This window comes from Lepidothrix coronata, unplaced genomic scaffold (genome assembly GCF_001604755.1).
Source record: "Lepidothrix coronata isolate B3197 unplaced genomic scaffold, Lepidothrix_coronata-1.0 Scaffold18, whole genome shotgun sequence".
NCBI lineage: Eukaryota > Metazoa > Chordata > Aves > Passeriformes > Pipridae > Lepidothrix > Lepidothrix coronata.
The window spans coordinates 646,427-667,265 of NW_016690198.1; the positions used below are offsets into that span (position 1 = coordinate 646,427).

General features: G+C 41.0%; 1 protein-coding gene across 7 annotated transcripts in view; it reads right to left on the reverse strand.

Moving 5' to 3' along the window:
- The window catches only part of MCTP1 (multiple C2 and transmembrane domain containing 1), a 177,056-nt gene that overhangs the window by 47,860 nt on the left and 108,357 nt on the right, over positions 1-20,839 (reverse strand). For 6 of the 7 annotated variants that reach the window (XR_001873544.1, XM_017807236.1, XM_017807235.1 and 3 more), the window contains one exon: positions 6,796-6,915. The exons of the other annotated variant lie outside the window; for it this stretch is intronic. Coding sequence is in view for 5 of the 6 variants with exons in the window: in XM_017807236.1 (XP_017662725.1) it covers positions 6,796-6,915 (120 nt within the window). In the remaining variant the exon portion in view is untranslated. The remainder of the gene's footprint in view (positions 1-6,795; positions 6,916-20,839) is intronic. 7 annotated transcript variants of the gene reach the window in all.

Consider the following 20,839-nt stretch of genomic DNA (forward strand, 5'->3'; position numbering starts at 1 on the left):
AGGCCAATACGAGATAGACATGTCCGGTTGCAAAAGGCACAGCAGAAAGACTCCTTAGGTGGTGTATTCTGCAAGGCACAATTCTTTCTGCATTGTCTTTTCTCCTCGAGAGTGATCCCAAGTGCGTTCTCAAAGGCATCAGCTGCGTTATAGATGGCGTGTCTCCAGACCTCCCGACTGGAGGCCAGAGTAGACCAGTTATGTTGATCAATGTGGCCAAGGCTGAGATGTTGTTTCAGGGAGTCCTTGTATCTTCTCTTCGGGGCTCCTCTCATGCGGCAGCCGGTGGCAAGTTCACCGTAAAGCAAGATCTTAGGGAGGTGGTGGTCCTTCATCCTTGAGACGTGCCCTGCCCAGCACAGCTATGTTCTCATCAACATGGCCTCAATATTTGTGACTGCTGTTTGTTCTAGAATAGATGTATTGGTCACATAATCTGACCAGTGGATGTTTAGGATTGTACAGAGACAGTGTTGATGGAAACGTTCTAGGAGTCGCAGGTGGTGGTGGTGGTAGATGACCCATGATTCAGATCCATAGAACAGAGAAGACAGCACTATGGCTTTGTAAACACTGATCTTTGTAGTTTTCTTCAAGTGTTTACATTCGATACCATACTGATGGAAGCCTTTTCAACCTAAGGCGACTGAAGGCCCACACTAAGACCTTAAATTATCTTGTCTGGGAGCTGCTTTATGCTGATGACGCCGCCCTTGTTGTTCACACAGAAGCAGCTCTGCAGCGTTTAACATCCTGCTTTGCAGATGCTGCTGAGCTCTTTGGGCTGGAAGTCAGCTTAAAGAAGACAGAAGTTCTCTATCAACCTGCACCTCAGGAAGTCTTCCATCATCCCCATATCACCATTGGCCAATCAGAGCTCAAATCAGTCCAGCAGTTTAATTACCTAGGTAGCCTCATCTCCTCGGATGGTAAGATTGACGGGGAGATAGGCAACAGGTTAGCAAAGGCATATAGTGCCTTCAGAAAGCTTCATAAAAAATAATTTTTACAAGATAAATAATATATGTATAATCAACTATACAAATTCATAAAAATTTGTGTATGGCACATTAACTCCCAGCTGTTCAGTGTCATTTTCTATGCAATGACATGTGCATCTCAAAACTTAAGAGGAAATTACCTATTTAATATTTCTTTAAAGGCTCTAAGTATTAACTGTCAATGCAGGATGTGAAGTGATTAAACTTCTCCACAGGAGTATACATGGCAGAAGAACATTCACAGGTAGCTCCACGGATGTGCATTGTTCTTCTATTAAATTTTTAACTGCTTGGAAAATAATAAACCAAAAAGGAGAGAAAGATTAGTATCTTCAGTCAGAGAATATCCAAGTGGCAGAGGTTGGCATGGACATCCTGTCCTTCCCACTCAAGCAGACCATCATCAAGCCCAACCTCCCTACTCGAGAAACGTCACTTCTGAGCAGATTGCCCAAGCCCATGTCCTGAAAGGTTTCATGAATGGAGGCTCCACAACCCCTCAGGGCAACCTGGTACTGGCTGCGACCACACTCATGGCAAAAGTGCTTTCTTGTTGCTCAGATGGAATTCCATGTGTTTTGGTTTGTGGCCGTTGATACTGTCCTGTCATTGAGCACCTCTGAGAAAAGCCTGTCTCTCTCTTCTTCCACTCCCTTCAGCTATTCATATACATTATCAAGAACCCCCTGAGCCTTCTCCTCTATGCAGAGCAGTACCAGCTTGCTCAGCCTCTCCTTGTATGCCAGATGCTCCAATCCCTTCATAATCTTCCCTTCGCTGGGTTGAAGAGCAACTCCCTCTCCCACTTTCCCAGCCTGTCTTGACCAAAAAGCCAGTATACGTCCACTGCACGATAGACATGAGAACAATTTCACCACATCCCTGTGATCATGCATGAATGTAGCCCCACATGGACCCCTAACTCCTACTGGTTCCTATGCTGTGCACACCAGTGTACAGGCACTTCAGGGAGAGACCTCTGGTATGCTGGGTTCTCAGGGAGGGTGTGAGAGCCTCTTCCAGAGGCATTTGTGTGCCCTCACCTGCAGTGGAGACCTTCTGTCCTGTTGGGTTGGTTTTGAGGGCTCTCCTGTCCATTCATCCTGCACCCTTTGCTTGCCAACTCAGACTACCACTTTCTTGATAGTACAAGGGATAATAGCTTCAAACTGACAGAAGGCAGATTAGATATTGGGAAGAAATTCTTTACTGTGAGAGTGGTAAGGCACTGGCACAGGTTGACCAGAGAAGCTGTGAATGCCTCATCTCTGGCAGAGTTCAAGGCCAGGTTGGACAAGACTTTGAACAACCTAGTCTGGTAGAAGGTGTCCCTCTGAAGGTCCCTTCCAAATCAATCTATTCTGTGATTCCTCATTTGACTGTAGGTCATCATCACCCTCTCCCTTTATTTTTAGTTAATGCTCTACTCATTAGGTTGGACAACCATCTGAGAAAGAAGATTTTGCCCCAAGTGGTGAGGTAGATCTCTTCCTAGCAGTTCTCAATCCTCAAGGAGGATCCCACAGTTGTAAAAACCAAGTCCCTGCTGTCAGTAAAAGCTTTACAAGTCGTTGTTGCCCTCCCAGATCTGTCCAGTTCTCTTCTAGCCCTTCCTCCTCAATGACAGTATGCAAGAGAAGATGATCTGGGGTCCCTGTCTACTCCCTATCTGGTCATGGAAGAGCAAGAATTTGCATGGAAGAACAAGAATCTGTTATCAGAGGAGATCCAGTGTACCTGTTACAGCTGTTAAACATTATAGCCCAACACCTGAGAGACTGTCGTGGTTTGTCCTAATTGTAGCATCCAGGCCTACATACACAGGGTAAAAATGATCCATAGCCATGAAGAGCTGGAGAGAGGGAACATTCTGAGGGATTATTTGACTATTCTTTAAGTTAGACAGCTCCAGCAGGCAGTCAGAAAACACAAAACGCAGCCTGAAGTAGCAGTGCGGGAGAAAATTAATAAAGAATTTTTTCCCCCCATTAACTTAATGCAGTTCTGACTATGAATTTTGCTTAGAAGTAGGAAAAGACTCCAGATACCAGACAGCAGCACTGGTGTTTTCTCCAAGCTACAAAGGTGAGGGAGTTTTTTTGTACAAGATATTTGGAATCATCAAAATATTAAAGAGATTCTTAAAAATACTGAAAATAAGCTTTAAACCCCGGCACATTTTCTGTTAGTTTCCAGTCTGTCACCATGTCATGCTCTGTACCCTGCACCTTCTATAGGCAAAGAGCTGGCAATGTGTAGGGGTAGTACTTCCATGCTGCTCCCCACCACATAGATCCAGAGCAGATGACAAGAAGCAGCAGGCGGTGGGGACAGAAACATGGTAATAGTTGATAATTCTCCCACAGAGGATGTGAAAAAGATGATGGAAAAAAGGCAGGGGAAGAAAATAAAACCAAACAAGTAGGATTCACTCACTTCTAGTTTTGTATGTTTAGATGATTATAGTTTAATAGTGGAACAGCAGTTGTGCTGAAAATAAATTATTTTGTGAGGTCAGATATTAAGGAGTATGTGCAGGATCCCAAAATATAATATCTGCAGAAAAGAGCCATAAACCTTGGGCAACAGTGGCTGACAAGAATCCTTTTCACAAGACTTGTTAAAGAGTCAACCTTATGGATTTAGCCTGGCTCCTGCAGCAGAAATAAGTAAGGACTTTTTAAATGATTGTATCAGACCATGTCTAGGCCCTTTAATCCCTTTCTCCCTATGTAATCCTGGTTGAGGGAAATATTAACCCATTTGGCAACAGTAGTAAAAACTTGTGTAATTCCCTAATTAACATAGCTCGTCCTCCTCATTAACATGTCCCGCCCCCAAGACCCTTATATTGCAAAGTGCGTGTTCAATAACGCATTTCAGTTTTCTACCCATATCTGGGATCACTTAGTTTTTGACCCCAACTAGTATGATTATAAGGAAGAACAAGGATCCTTGGAGAAAGAAGCTGGGTATACTTCAGGCAAAAATGCAAAATTCAGAGGAAGGCATTAGGAATTCCATTCTAGTGATAGTTTTCCCTCAGTTAATACTGGTAGGAAATATTTAAATCTGATTTTTTATACCTACCACATGAAGCTCATTGTTTTAGTTCAGTTCTGAATTCTCACAGATTCAATTAGAGAACCATCCATTAAATCTACATCTATCTACAGTTGCTTACACCAAAGTTTAATGTAAGAGTTTCTATTTCATGAAAGCATATCCTTCAGAAACACAACTCATCTTGATCTAAATGTATGAAAGATAGGGAATCCAATAGTTCTTTTTGAAGTTGGTGTCAGTGTTGGACTATAACCAGAATGATCATCAATCCTACAAAGACTCCACCTGAATTTATGAAGGCAATAATGCCTAATATGCTGTTCCACCTCTGTTGGGCATTCCAATACACTTATCTCCTACTAGTAAATACACTTGGGACTCCCCCTTGCCCCAATCTCAGTACACCCTGAATTCAAGAAAGGACTTGCACATATAACTTATTAGGAGTCAGAGTAAATGACAAAATAATCATACTTGCACTCAAACAGGAAGCATAGGTTCATTCTATGACAGAGTAACCCATACCCTTGTTTGGCAGGTAAATTATTCCACAAGGAAATAAATTCCAAACTGCTTCAAAAAAACTGATGCCCAAGAGGAGATAGCAAATGATACCTTGTCTATAGAGATGGTCAAACAAGGATGAGTTAAAGCTGGTCTTTCTGCCATATCCAGACAGAAACTCTGATAAATAATCACTGACCTGCAGAAGAGTGTGGTTCCTAGAGCCCAAACTGAAGAGACAACCGACAATTGCTTTCTCGTGGGATATTGTAATGGAAACCAACTTTTCCAAGCTACTTTTGATGGTCCCAAATTTAAGTGTGTTCCATAGACATTAAAAAAGTACAAACTATTGTAATGGTTTTGAGTTTAGGCCTTCCTTCCCGGTCGCCAGGAAGGAAGGAAGGAAGTATTCCATCCTATTCCTTTATGTAATCCAAACATATAAACAGACGGAGAGAGAAGCCTCTTCCTCTCTTCCCTTCTGGCGAGGTTTGAAGACAGCAGATTCCCCACAGCTGGTCTCGCTTCTGTGGGGGAGTTGAGGCCTGGTTGGGCCTACGGGGCCTGTTGTTCCTGCTGATCCGGAGTCTGGTAGTGTGGTGGCGGCGTTTGGGCGACTGTGCTATCCCAAGGAAAGTAGTAAGATATTCTTTTGCTAATTCTTTAGTTTACTAGATCCTGAGGTTTTTTTGTTTTTTTGATTGTGTACATCTGTTTTGGTTTTTTGTTTTTTTTCCCTTCCCCTTCCTTTCTCTTTCCCTTTTGGGATTGTATATAGTATTTCAACTGTATATAACTGTAATATACATAAATACATTTATTTTAATATAGTTTGGCTAGTCTGGATTTTTCATAGTTTTTTTTCTTTGCTCTTTGCTGGATGTTTTTGTGCTGGGTCTGGGGACTTAGACAACTATACTCAATTTTTAACTATGCTTGTCTAATGTTAATTAAGTGAAGTTCACAAATACATTTATCTTTATAATTAGCTTTAGGATTTCAGAGTAACTTTTAGAGACAGATGATACTCCTCAGAAAGTAGTCAATGATTTTACTGAGGCCTACAAGGAATCTTGAGACTTGGGAACAGAAGCCAGATCATGTGAATGCTGAAGCATTCTCTAACCACTAGGAAACTTAATTAATTTACTTAATATTTACACTCTGCATAGGAAAACAGAAATATTTAAATTACCACTATTCTAATGACACTGTGCTAATGACCTGAGCTAAGCACTCGAGATATTACTGAAGATCATGAGTTAATTAGAAAGGCATCCAATACCTCTGCAGAAGACTTCATAAAAGCCAGATGCTCAACATGAGGATAACCAAGGTCCCAACTTACTTGTGATAAACATAAAGAAAAAGCAGTCATTAATGGCACAGATATCAGAGATTTGGGATCTACATAGTTGCTTAATATATAGCTTGGTCAGAAGCACTCTCAGCAGGAGGAACAGTTTTGAGCATCGTTTAGTGTTCTCACAGAGAGTCCATCACTAGCTTCATTAGAAAAGTTACATAACCCAATTAATCTTCACAGGCAGGTGGTATTTCAGAGAGAAATCAGGTGTATTACAGTTCACAAGTGAAATCTCTCTTTTCTCATTTTGGTTACTAAGAAATCTTCAGGTTGAAAAGCCTTAAGTATTTCAGGCAACGGGAGACTAGCAGCTGTATTTTAAGTATTGCATCTTTTAAATCTTGATCTTGGGCTTTTTTCCATACAGGTAACAACACCTGGGATTAGGAAATACCTCTATCAATCCCACCCTTAATTTTAGATGACCCTTGAAAGCACAACAGTCTCGATGATGTAGACAGGTAACAACAGTGCTGGAATCAGGGCTGTGTGGGTTCCTCTGGTCACTAATAATTGCAGTTGCTAGACATTAGGGGATCACTCAGGCTGGAAGAGATCTCCAAACCCCCGCTTAAAGCAGGCTCAGCCATGAGGTCAGATCAGGTTCCTCAGAGCTCTACCCAGCCAGGTCCTGAAAACTTCCAACAGCTACTGCACTTTCCTGGGCTACCTCTTTCATGGCTTGACAATTCTTAAGGTAAAAAAGTTTGCTAGAAAAGCTGCATACATTCCAGTCTGAAACTGTCTTGTTTCAAACGATCCTCAAAAAGATGTAATATTTAAATTCTGTTTAAAAATTTTGCCCAGCTAAAAAAAGAAAAGGACATGTACGCCCTTGAAGTAGAGAAGACTTACTGTATTATGTTGCCTATTATCTTTCCCTGATACGATCAAGAAGTAGTTCCATGCCAGCAGCAACAACAAAGCCAGTGGTATCATGTAGAGCTCAAAGTTCCAGACCACAAAAAGAAAAAGCTAGAAGACAGAGCAGGAAAAAAAAGTGATTCAGATCAGCATTACATTAAACTCTTGTGCACAGTTAAAGCCAATAAATTAAAACAATTCTAAAAAAAACCCACCTCTCCTCAAACAGGAAAGTTGTTTAACCACTCTGCTGACTTGACACTTACCTGCATGAAACAACTGCTACACTTTCCATTGCTTCCTACCTTAATTCTTGGAAAAGAAAAAATTATGTAGTATGGTCGAAGAAGAATATTAATTGTTCTCTCATAAAATAATGCTTTTGTGGACAAAAAAAATGCAAAACAGCATAAAAATAAGATTACATCCTCAGAAAAGTTAGTTATTTTCACGAATCACAGGACCACAGAATAACTTGGATTGAAAGGGACCTTAAAGATCACCCAGATCCAAACTCCCTGACATAGGCAGGGAAACGCTCCACCACACCAGGCTGGTCAGGGCCTCATCCAACCTGGCCTTGAACACTTCCAAGGATGGGACAACCACAACTTCTCTGAGCAACGTGTTCCAGTGTCTCGCCACCCTTACACTAAAGAATTTCTGCCTTATAACTAATTTAAACCTACCCTCTTTCAGTTTAAAGCCATTACTCCTTGTTCTATCACTACATACCCTCATAAAATATCCCTCTCCATCTTTCTTGTAGGTCACAGGAATGTGATTAATTTAAAGGAGACCTCAACATGTCAGTGAATCTGGTTTTAGCTTTGAAACAATCCTGTAGCAGTGCAAAGTTGGCACAGGAATGAATAAAAATTAATTTGCTGTTTAGAAGAAAGAACATGGTCATGGCATAGTAATGTCACACAAACAAGCAGAAGTATCAATCTGAAAAAATCTTTTGCACGGAAAACTAGTAAAAAAATCACAGAAAAAGCTGAAAGTGTACAACCATTTTAATGAAAGCATAGCAAAACTGAAATGACCACAGACTCATCAAAAACGGGATTTAAAAAAATGATGAGAAGTCACATAAGTCCACCCCTCTGAAAGCTTTAATTTGTTGCAGTGTTTTCCCAAAACAGTTCAAGTGCTCCATGACTGGGGGCTGCCAGAAATCTGACTGGGTTATATCTCCCAGAGATGTGCACCTAAACAACTTGGGCTGCTCTTCAGTATTGGCCCCAAACAGGGATTGCACACCAGGAGAAACCCATCTGCACTACCAGCTCCATACACTGCTGTCTAGATACTGTCCTCTACTGATGCTGCTACAAAATTCATGGTTTGCAGGAAAGAACTAAAAATAATTTCACTTGGATAGGGTCAAACAAAAACAATTTTTATCTCCAATTTTCCTATGAACAACCCCCCCCTTACAGCTTAAAACCCAGCTGTAGTCATTACTAAGGTTTGTTTTCTTCCCATAAAAAAAGAAAAAAGTCAGAGCAAATCACACTATGTACCACAGCTGGATAAACATCCTTAAATCTTAATAAGCCTTCTCCATCCAAATAGTTAAGCTTTTGAATATTTGTATTTTTAATACCTGCTAAAATGAAGGAGGGTGTAGTGTCACAAAACTTCCAAACCTAAAGCACTACCTTTTTTTTCAGATTAACTAAAACGTGGGTCATTTTCCCAAATCAGTCACAGGATGTATATAAAGCTGAATAAGAATAAAATTGGGATTTCACTCGTCTTCTGCTGGCTTTTTGTTTGGCATTAAAACAAACAAAATGTTCTTATCAAATTTAAGCTGCTGCATAGAAGGAAAAAAAAATCTATATCTTAGGTAATCTTCTCTCTCAAGATCAGCTAACTTACCTCACCCCTGTACTTTCTACCACTGAGTGCTATGTATATGAAAGTCCTATGAAACTGCAAGATAAACATGATAAATACTCAAAAGAACTGAACATACAGTGTGTATGACTCACAAGAGTATATTGGCACTTCTAACACTATTTCATTTGAAAGAAAAATGCCTTTTTTAGGTTGTTTAGTTTAAAAGGAAATCTGTTAGAACTGGTAATGAAAAAGCAAATGAGCCCATGGAATTCAAGAGCTCTTCTATGAGCTTGCTAACTACAGAAAAGTGGTAAATTTGATGTAGCAAACTTATAACAGATTTCATGTCTCAAAAGAAAAGCAAAAAACATTGCATGCTTCAACCCCAGAAATGCCCTGAGTTAATGTATGCACACCAAAGGGTGCTCTGGAAGCCAGCAAACAGTACCAAGTATTAGAAAAGCAAATACTAGAGATTACCTGTTGATAAATGGCAATGCATAGTCTTTCTTACGGTCCAAGCTGAACTTTGGTTAAAAAGATGGAAAGAAAATGAAGTACTATTCAATCCCCATCTCCTGAGAGAAAAGAAGCTAACAACTTACACAGTCTCAGGAAATATGGACCTGACAGGACATTGAGGAACATGGTCATCATGTACCCTGTACTCCAGAATATCAATGAATTCTCATCCAAGCACTTCTCACTGGAAGCTTCTAAGTGCCAAATGATCTTTAATGGTATTAATTCCTTTTAGTACTATACTCTGAGGGCCAGTAAAAAATTATATTAAGATATTACCACTTTAAAACTTGTATGGATATACCTTTCAAAAGCGTGAATATTACACCTGCCACCTCCTGAAGATGATTTCCCTGATCTGCCACCTTAATTTCCATCTAGTCCAGCTGAATTTTTACCAGTTCCTCCTTTTAGGCACCTGTCTCAGCCAGGCACTACCAAAACAGTACAACAAAAATGAGATGTGTTCTGTGTGAGACCTGCACAGTGATGCCATTGCAAAACAAATGGTCTCGTTATCCTTCCCAGACAAGACATGCACTCATGAAATGCAAATGGAGAAAACGAGCAGATTTCCGGTATCAGACAAAACTTTTAAGTAAACATGAGCAAACCCAAAATCTGGTGCAGAACATCAAGAAAACTCGGGGATTTAGTTCTTACAAATAAAAGGCCTGATAGCTGGGGTGAAAGAGAAGAAGGGAAGTGGTATGTAGAAACCTTCATGCATGATGGAGAAGTAAACCTATGTATCCATCCCTTAAACAAATATAGGCCAGAAACAAATAAACAACCAAAACCAAAACAAACATACAAAACCTCCAAAAGCAAACAAAAAGAAACAACTAACCACAACTAACCAAAAAAACCCCCCAAACCAGAAAAGCTAAGGAACAAGCACAAAGGGACAGTTCTGCGAGTTGCCCATGCCTATAAAGCATCCAGTGGAACATGGACTGTATCTGGCATGATATCTTCTAAGGAAATAATGGCTCTAACTCTGTCTAAAAAAAGGATCCTCATCACTACTGAAGCAAGCTAACTATTTTAAGAGAGGAGTGGGAGTCTCAAAGGTTACAGTTTAATATAGCTGCCATTTCCTACACAGAAGAATATAAGAAAGGACTTTTTCTTCTCCCCCATGAGATCAAGATTTTCAGAGTCACAGGCATGAACTGGCCATTTACAACATCACATCAGCTGATACTCTTAGTGAGCGACACTTGCATTAAATGATCATTCAGGGAGACACATGACACTATCCCTGGTGTACAACACTTCAAAAAATAATTTAAGTTAGGATATTGAATATCCTATTCTTTTGAAAACTACAGTATATTTTAAAAGGAAATCTCATCCAAAATGATTAACGCTTCCTACTGTTCAGAAAAAAAGCCTGCCCTTTCAGACTAGCAGCTGTGAATCATTAGCTTTCCAGTGATGAGATGTGTTTGATGAGTATTTTTCTTTCTAATTAAGAGATGAGATTCTCTTTTTGACTATCTTCAGACTGAAGTGAAGAGAAAGATTTCTGCCTATGTGGAAAGGCCATATTCTACAAAACAATTATTTCAGATTTCTTTTTATCTACCTCCACCCAATCTCATTTCACTTTTAACAAAATCCTGTTTGCACCCACAGACTTTACAGTATTAACCCCTGTTTTTCCCAGTTATTTTCCTTTTTTTCTTTTGTTTCTGTTTTGATTGCTAGCAGAGAAGAGCACATAAAAAAAAAAAGAATTATCCCTCACAGGAGTCACCAACCCCATCCTCAGGTACAGGAGAGAGCAGAGGACATGACAAGGGAGGGCTGCAAGAATTCTTGTTTGAGAAGTTTCCGAGACAAATAGAAATGCCTGAGTTTGGTGGACCAGAGATTTGCAGTGGCAGCACCCAGAGCCATGAGCTGTAATGTGATGCGCAGTGTGGCAAGACATGGACATCCCCCACTGCCATCATCTCACATGAGGCACACCACTCATGCTACAGTCTTCTCTTCAAGTCGTGTCTTTCTCTGATCATTTCCACAGAACATCCTTACAGCCTCATTTACGTATTACCTATATCCTTGCCTTTATATTCGTGACCAATCTCTTGATTACCCTGGAAACACAAAGGCTGGCTGCACACTATTTTGGCACTATCACAAACAGACGATGTCTGCAGCTCCAAATACTACACTTTAATATCAAGATCATCCATTTACCCTTTAAGCTTAAAAGGACAATTGTATTACCTGAGGCTTTATCCTTTGTATGTATTCTCACAAGACTAGAAAGAATGAGAGATAACCCACATATCTGAATGGTACAGACTGTCTACCAAGTACTGAAGGTTTTAAGGACAGTAAAATCCTGCATGGTGTTTTATACCACCAAACACTTGGAAACATTTTGTATTATATACAAATAATAGTATTTTGTATTATACTTTGGAGATACAGCAGCTTCTTCCATTACAAAAGTAGTCAGTTACCTCTAGCAATCACAGCTCCTCTAGTCTTGTACAACACTTTTAATAAAAAAAATTAAAAAGGAAGCATTTCTTTCGGCTATATCAGATCTCAAACACACTAGCATTATTGTAAACACTTATGGGAATTCATTCCAAATGCAGTGCCTTCATTCAGGTAAATCTGAAAGAAATATGCCTTTTAAACATACTCTAAAGCATCCTCCACAGTTCTTCTCATAAGTCTTGCAATTTTAGTTTCAATTACCTAACTGCCAGGAGAAGGTGGAGTCAGAAAGATTTGAGTCTCAAACACATGATCTGTTACTCCATTTTTCTGTACACAGGCAAAAGTCAAATTGAAAATAGCAGAAGCATTGAATGTGTAAAAAAAAAATACAGAAAAAAAATCAGATAATTCCCACTTGCTTTATTTTGACAGATTTCCAGTCCAACCTTGGATTTATGTTGGTTATCTTTTTAAAACGCCTAAGATCTTGGTAATCTGAAAAAACAGAATAATTAGTATTTTTTATGCTCTAAGAACTTTTCCTTTAACTCAGAAACAAACTCATGGGATTTCCTAATTTGCCCTAATTTTCCCCTTTGCTGGAATTAGAAGAATTGCGTTCACTGCAATTTACACTTTTATAATCATTCTTTCTATTTATTTCATAGAGAAAGTGGAGATACTTCCATGACAAGTAAAACAAGATCTTAACCGAATAGATGAAGTATTAATTTAATGCCAGCCCTAATGGGGTTTTTGATGTATTCTGATGTATTGAAAGACCTACGGTAGCACTCATTAGAGCACTTGGGTCCCATATGTAGAAGAACATACAAAAAAAAAAATTTCTTACCACGTAGGACATTTTTGGTCATGGTTTTTCCATGTTGATAATCTGTACAACAAACCCAAGGTTCTATTTCTTCTCACTCCTTTCATCTAAACATGATGTACCAGTAGTTACTACAGAAACCATTCTGACGTGATGTGCATCAATCCACCCAGTTTGTGAAACACACCTACAGCCAGAACGTTAGTGATGACACCGTTTTCCAACCACATCATAATGTACATTGCTCCTCTATAAGACTGTCAGCACCAACAAAATGTTCCAGTTAAAAGCCTGAAAATTTTCATTTAATTTTTTACTTTTTTCTTTACAATTTCTAACAGATGTTTCACAACCATTTTCTAGAAGTACTAAAAACTTTACTTCAGAATGCCAACCACTTCAAGAATGCAAACCTTGGAGCATGAATGCAATGCCATTTTAAACAGCACATGGATTAAGGATACAAAATTTGTATTGCTGTAACCAGTTGCTAGTGTAATCAATGGCAAAAGTTGGGTGGAAATAAAAATTACACTCTCCAAAAATATTTACAAAATGTGGAATCTCTTGGGTCATTTATTTCCCCTTCACTTGAGACTTTCTGATCTGTGTAGTCAGTATCCAAGATAAAATTAGAAGGGCAAATATGGTTCATTGAGGTAATTCCCATACACGCAGCCTCTTCCCATTCACAGGGCTCTTAAAGATGGATTTGTTCTGTCAGACTGCTAAAATGCTGACAAACTAAGAGGAATTGATAATATTTTTTCTATGAGCAATAACACCTGGCATCAAATGACAAATGACCAACTAGGATACATTACATCAAAGGCATGTCTGAGAATGGGGCTACTAGATTCACTGAACCTCCATCCCATCTTAATACCATATTTTCTGAACAATAGCTAACTGTCTGCTGAATGACCCATGTCTTTGTGTAAGTGACGGTACCTAGAAGACTGTTCTACAGTCTTGATCTCCAACTAAAAAAGTGCTTTTAATGCCTGTCCCCAGGTTGATTTCACAGAATGGGTAAGGTTCGAAGGGACCACAGTGGGTCATCTGGTCCAAACTCCCTGCTCATCCTTGAGCACATTGCACGGGATTGTGTCCAGATGGTTCTTGAATATCTCCAGTGGGAGAAACTCCACAACCTCTTTGGGCAATCTGCTACAGAACACAGTCACTCATGCAGTAAAGAAGTTCCTCTTCATGTTCACATGCAACTTCCTGTGCATCATTTTCTGCCAGTTGCCTCTTGTCCTATTGCCTGGCAGTACAGAGAAGAGCCTGGATCCATTCTCCCTTCGGGTACTCATTGACACTGATGAGGTCCTCTCTCAGTCATCTCTTCTCAAGGCTAAACAGGCCCAACTCTCTCAGCCTTTCCTCATAAGAGAGACACTCCAGTCCCTTAATCATCTTTGCTGCCCTTTGCTAGACTCGCTCCAGGAGCTCCATGTCTCTCTTGTACTGAGGAGCCCAGAACTGGACGCAGCACTCCAGATGTGGCTTCGCTAGAGCTGAGCAGAAGGTCAGGATCACCTTCCTTGACCTGCTGGCAATGCTCTTCCTAATGCTTCCCAGGATTCCATTGTCCTTCTTAGCCACAGGGGCACATAGCTGGCTGATGGACAGCTTGTTGTTCACCAGGGGCCCCAGCTCCTCTTCTGCAGAGCTACTTTGCAGGTTAGTCCTCAACCCATATTGGTGCATTCCCTGCATTTGCCTTTGTTGAATTTCAGAAGGTTCTTCTCTGCCCATTTTTCCAGTTTGCTGAGGTCCCTCTGAAGGGCTGCACAGCACTCTGGGTTACAGGCCACTCCTCCCAGCTTTGTGCCATCAGCAAATTTGCTGAGGAGCACTCTACTCCTTAATCCAAGTCATCGATGAATAAGTTAAACAACAGTGGGCCCAGTACTGAACCTTGGGGGACACCACTAGTGACAGGCCTGCAAGTGGATCCTGTGGACTCTCTGGAATCTGCCTATCAGTCAGTTCTCAATCCATTTCACTGTCCGCTCATCCAGTCCGCACTTTCTGAATTTGTCTATGAGGAAATTGTGAGAGATAGTGTCAAAAGCCTTACTGAAGTTAAGGTAGACAAAATCCACTGCTCTCCATCATCTACAAGATGGTGCTCCATCACCTTTCCAAGGATTGAGGTGAAGCTAACTGGACGATATTTCCCTAGGTCTTCCTTCTTGCCCTTTTTAAAGACTAGGTAGACATTTGCTCTCTTTCAATCCTCAGGCAGCTCTCCTGATCACCACAACCTTTCAAAGATGATTGTGAGTGGCCCCGCTATGGTGTCTGCCAGCTCTCTCGGCACTCATGGGCTTGTGGATATCAAGTTTGCCTGGATTCTGTTTTGGTTTAATACATAACACTTAGATTGACCTATTATTTTTAGCTCAGTTTTGCTGAGATGAGTAGTCATCAGGAGTAAGATTCCAGCCTGTTTGTAATTCTAACTGTCCAAATTTACTCTGGGTTTTTTAAAATAGATTCACTTTGGGCCTCTCCCCACTGAAGATACCTCTTCCCATTTTGGAATTCAGTCTAATCCTTTCCAATTTCAAAATTCCTTAACATTGGCTGTTTCAGAACCACACACGCCATTTCTGTTGGAGGTGTCACACTATGAAAGATATTTCTAAAAAGTACATTTCACATAACTATTTAAACTTTTTTTGCACACACAGATCTGTCACAAATTTATATTTATGTCCTTTTTATACAAAAATTCAGAATCTAGCAGACTTCTCCTCTTACAATTTCACTGCTATGAGGGTGGGACTGTTGAAAGTGTAAATGTACATGTCACTTTAGAAGAAAAATCCAAAGTGTTGACTTTGGGAGAAGTGCAAAATCACAACATGGATCCTGCTAGATAACTGCAGCTATTTATGTGTAATAGAATGGTGAGCTAAAGAGCTCTGTACAGTTTTAAACTATGTTGTGCTGAAAAAGATCATATACAACCAGGGATCTACATATTCACATTTATCTTCATTTTGTAGGCATTTTGAAAAATGTAATTTCTTTAGATAATCCAAGAATGAAATGCTGTTATTTCCCTTTTCCTTTCTTATAACTCGAGAGACTGATGGACTTTGAACCAGCCTCCTGTTCCTCCCATATTCCTGAAGATTGTAAATTGTCCATCAAAAGTTATTAAACTACATATAGGGAAAAATATTTGGTACCTTCTTCAGCTGAATTAGAATGGCTTCACTGTACATCCACTGTGTAGTCCAAGCAAAACACTTAGTCCCCAGACATCTATACGGAAGTTGTTCCAAATGTTAAGCTTCTTTCTTAATTTGCTCACTTAAAATTAACTTTTTTCTTAATCTGCTCACTCCCTTATCTTCCATCTACTTTTGCAGATGAAGGAAAACCACTTAACACTTTAAGAAAACACTATAAAAACTTTAATAGGGTAGGAATAGTCACCATTACCCAAATACTGGAAAATACAAGACTCGCAGACTTGCTTTTTTGAATGCAAAGTAGAAAACAGTAACTTTTTTTTAAAAGAAAAGTAAGCCACTTATGTTAAAAATCCTGAATGTGAACTACTTAAACCTCCCAAGTGTTTAAACTGTGCTCATCTTCATCAATATGACAGAAAACCAAAACCATCAAAATAAAAGAACCATTAGGATATTAGGAAGTGCAACCTTTGATAAAGTAAGTTGTTTGGTTGTAGGAAAACCAACACTGCCAACTGTGAGAGTTAAAGGGACAGAAATAAAATTTCAGTTGTAGCCAGGAAGTTATCTTCCACACATTCCAGGAGCCTCCTAGACTGTCTCCTCTCTGCTGTGCTGAGTTTCCAGCAAACATCCAGCAAGCTAAAGTCTTCCTCACAAAAAGGGATGGCAATCATGAAATGTCAGCCAGCCACTTACAGAATACTTCATCTGCCTCTTCATCCTGGTTGGGTGGTCTGTAACAGACTCCCACCAGAATGTTCATCTTGTTAGCCTTGTTAGCCTATCCCCTTATTCTTATCCACAGGCACTCAACATTAACATCACTACCCTTCCTTCCCAAAAAAGCTCTAGCTTCAAATCAGGATCCCGATTCCTTTTATTTGCCTGGAAAGGAGAACAAAAACACGCGGTATTTTCTATTCACCATTTTCTGCATGTGTACCTCCCCCACACAGGACCATTTGCAGCCCTCGGTGCTTCAGAGCAGAGCACCAAGGCTGCTGGTAGGAGAAAAGGGTCTACAGAAGGAGATGGCAGCCAGATGAACACATGGTACTGGTTTTGTGTGGCAAGGTTTTGGTAGTGGGGAGGCTATAGGTGTGGCTTCCGTGAGAAGCTGCCAGAAGTTTCACTCACCTACAATAGCACCAATGCCAGCTGGCTTCAAAATGGACCTGCTGGCCAAGGCTGAGCCCATCAGTGATGGCAGCAGCACCTCTGGGATATTTAAGAAGGGGAATAAAAAAAGTCCAACCACAGCTGGAGAGAAGAGTGAGAATATGTGAGGGAAGCAACTCCACAAACACCAAGGTCAGCGAAAAAGGAGTGGGAGGAAATGCTCCAGATACTGGAGCAGAAATTCCTCTGCACCCCACTGTGAGGCAGGTTGTTCCCCTGAAAACCATGGAGGTCCACAGTGAAGGAGATATCCAACAGCAGTCCATGGAGGACCCTACACCAGAGCAGCTGGATCCCTGAGGAAGGTTGTGACTCTGTAGGAAGCCTTCTACAGGTCCGGTAGCCACATGGACAGATGAGATCATGCTGGAGCATGTTTACTGGCAGGACATGTGACCCCACAGGGAAGGCACGCAGGAGCAAGTCTGTTCCTGAAGGACAGCATGGGAACGGACCCATGCTGGAGCAGTTTGTGAAGAACTGCAGCCCATATGGGAAGGACTCACCGTAGTGACCCTGGCTGGATGCCAAGCACCCACCATAGCCACTCTATCACTCCCCTCCACACCTAGACAGAGGAGAGAAAACATAATGAAGAGTTCATGAGTTGAGATAAGGTCCAGGAGAGATCACTCACTGAATACGGGTAAAACAGACTCAAATTGGGGATATTAACTGAATTTATTACTAACAAAATCAGAGCAGGATAATAAGAAGTAAAATAAATCTTAAAAACACCTTCCTGAGCTCTACTTCCTGCCCTACCAGTGGCCTAGGGAGACAGGGAATAGGGGTTATGGCAGTTCAAACCAACACAATCACAGGTTGTTTCTACCACTACTCAGGGAGAAGAGTCTTCCCCCTACTCCACTGTGGGCTCCCTCCCACGGGAGACAGTCCTTCATGAATTTCTCCAACATGAGTCCATGCCATGGGCAACAGCTCTCCACAAACAGCTCCAACATGGGTCATTCTTCCACGGGGTGCAGTCCTTCAGGCATAGCCTGTCACAATGTAGGTTCTCCACAGGGTCACAAGTCCTACCAGGAAACCTGCTCTAGTATGGGCTCCTCTCTCCAGGGGTCTGCAGGTTCCTACCAGGACCCTTCTCCAGCATGGATATCCTCCAAGGGCCGCAGGTGGATCTCTGCACACCCATGGTCCTCCATGGGCTGCAGGAAGACAGCCTGCTTCACCGAGGTCTTCACCAAGGACCGCAGGTGCTCCGGCGCCTGGAGCACCTCCTTCCCCTCCTTCTCCACTGACCTTGGTGTCTGCATAGTTGTTCCTCTCACATATTCCCACTTACTATTCCCTGGTTGCAATTACATCTGTGCAATAACTCTTCTTTCTCCTTCCTAAATACGTTATTATAGAGGTGTTACTATAATTTGAGTGGCTTGGCTTTGAACAGTAGCAGATCCATCCTGGAGCTGGCTGGCATTGGCTCTGCCAGACATAGAAGAAGCTTCTGGCAGCTTCTCACAGAAGTTGCCTTGTAGTCCCCCCCGCCTATCAAAACCTGGCCACACGAATCCAATACACTCACATTGGAGAACTTCGTGGAGGACTGTGGAGGGATCTCATGCTGGAGCAGGGGAAGAGTGCAAGGAGTTCTCCCCCTGAGGAGGAAGCAGTGGCAGAGACAACATGTGATGAAGTGACCACAGTCCCCATGGTCCTTGTGCACCACAGGGGAGAAGGAGGAATGTGGGAGTGGAGTTGAGCCCATGAAGAAAGGAGGGGTGGGGGAAGGTATTTTAAGATTTGGGTTTATTTCTCATTATCCTACTCGGATTCAATTGCCAATAAGTTCAACTAATTTCCCCAAACTGAATCTTTTTTGCTTATGATGGTTATTGCCCAGTGATCTTAAACCCTGAGCTTTTTGTTACATTTTTTCTCCCCTGTCCAGCTGTGATAGGCAGTGAGGGAGTGGTGTTGGTGGGCACCTTGGTCCTCCCAGAGTCAAACTAGCACAATACACAGGCGGGGCAACTTTCAGGAGCTGGCCAATATAAAATCACTGAATCACTTAGGTTGGAAAAGACCATTAAGATCATCATGTTTAACCATTAACCCACTGTGGCCAAGTGCACCACTAAACTCTGCACCTAGGTGCTATATCTACATGTCTTTTAAATACCTCCAGAGATGGTGATTCCACCATTGCCCTGGGCAGCCTGTTCCAGTGCTTGACAGCCCTTTCCTTGAAGAAATTTTTCTAATATCCAGTGTAAACTTCTGCTAGTGTAAGCTAGGGCCATTTCCATATTTGCACAGGCAGAAACCAACAGGTAAAACACCAATATCAGAAATGAACCTCTTTTTTTGAAGTCCTGACAAATTTAAAAACACAGGAATACAGTGTCAAAATGGTTGTAAGTATTTTAAGGTAAGGATATAATTTTTGTAAATCAGAAACAAATACACCACACAACTACATTGAATACAGCTCAATGAAGTTTCAGCCCCAGAATGCTATGACTGACAAATCAAAGGCAATTGAGAAAATTACAGATGGGCTTTAACTGTAGACAGCACTTTGGAAACAATCAATAATAAATATAAGGTAGAAAGAAGTAATTTAGGTGTATAACCAGAAGAGGGTCCGAGTTACTGGCAAAAGTCTACGGAGATCTGAGACAATCGCAAAAGCTGTCTTCCTTGTTAAAGGGCTGTATGGTTCATCCAAAAGTAAAACAATTATCAAGAGTCCCTTCCCAAAGCCTCTCTTCATGTTTTAAAAGCATGAAACTTCTTCCTGGGTCTTTGAAAACCTTTGGGGTAATTTAACCAGTAAAGACATACTGGTGTCTTATTCCACAGTTCCTTTTTTTTAAAATACTGGTGACATGGAAATCACCATAGCTGAAAGATGCTTGCTAGAGAACCAAAAATAACACATACGAACATGAAACAGAAATGAATGGGCTTCAAAGAAAGAGATGAATACACATTCTGTGCATAAGTAATTTTTTTTATATATACACACATTCAGATATAATAATATAATAATGGCCAGTCTTCGCGAGCGAAGATTTGGGAAAGGTCATTGACCCTTTGAGCCTGCGCAGTGGATTTTTTAGGTGAGACACAGCGTGCGCTGAACTGAGCCCACCCTTTAATCCTGAGGTTCATCTGCCGGGGCCGAGTGAAACTCGGACAGTGGCAGTGAGGGTCTCAGGACGTAGGTTTGTTTAGAGTGACCTTCTCTTAGATGGATTGCCTCACAGGGCTAACGAGCTCCATCTGCCCGGGGGGCCGGGAATCGAACCCGGGTCGCAGCGGTGAGAGTCCTGCACCCTAACCACTAGACCACCAGAGGCCCCATTCAGATATAACTATATATTTATATAGCACAGTAATCTTTTCTCCAGACATTTTTTAATTACATTTTTACACCTTTTACATAGGTCCTTTGGGACACATATATTATTTAGTAATATTATTAATGGGATGAAGTTACATTCCTCAGTACCTCACTTGACCATTTACATCTTTGCACAGTTACGAAATGAGACAAAGCAGAGAATCTGTCTCCTACTTTGTACTTGTTTTGCCTGGGTAAAAATGATACACAATATTTACTCTTACTGAAAGGAAAACAACTCTTAATTTTACAGACACGGTTGGAAAATTTTCTTTTGGTCTCCTTTCACTTTATTAGAGTATCCTTTCTTCCTACATGATTTCAGAATGTATAAGACGATATTAAGAAGTCAGAGGGGTTTGTTTTGATGCTTCATCTACAGCTAACTAGCCCGTAGTTAAACTTGGAAACTTGTATGAAAACTTCATGAGACAGTGTGCCATGAGTTATTTACCTTACCTTCCAATTACACAAGATATGGCTACACCTCTGCATCTGTATGCCTAGAGGACTGCTTCCCAGGCTCTTGAAATCACAGGCCATTTTAAGTTATCACATTTTCTTCCATACTATCGCACATCTTAATCATCA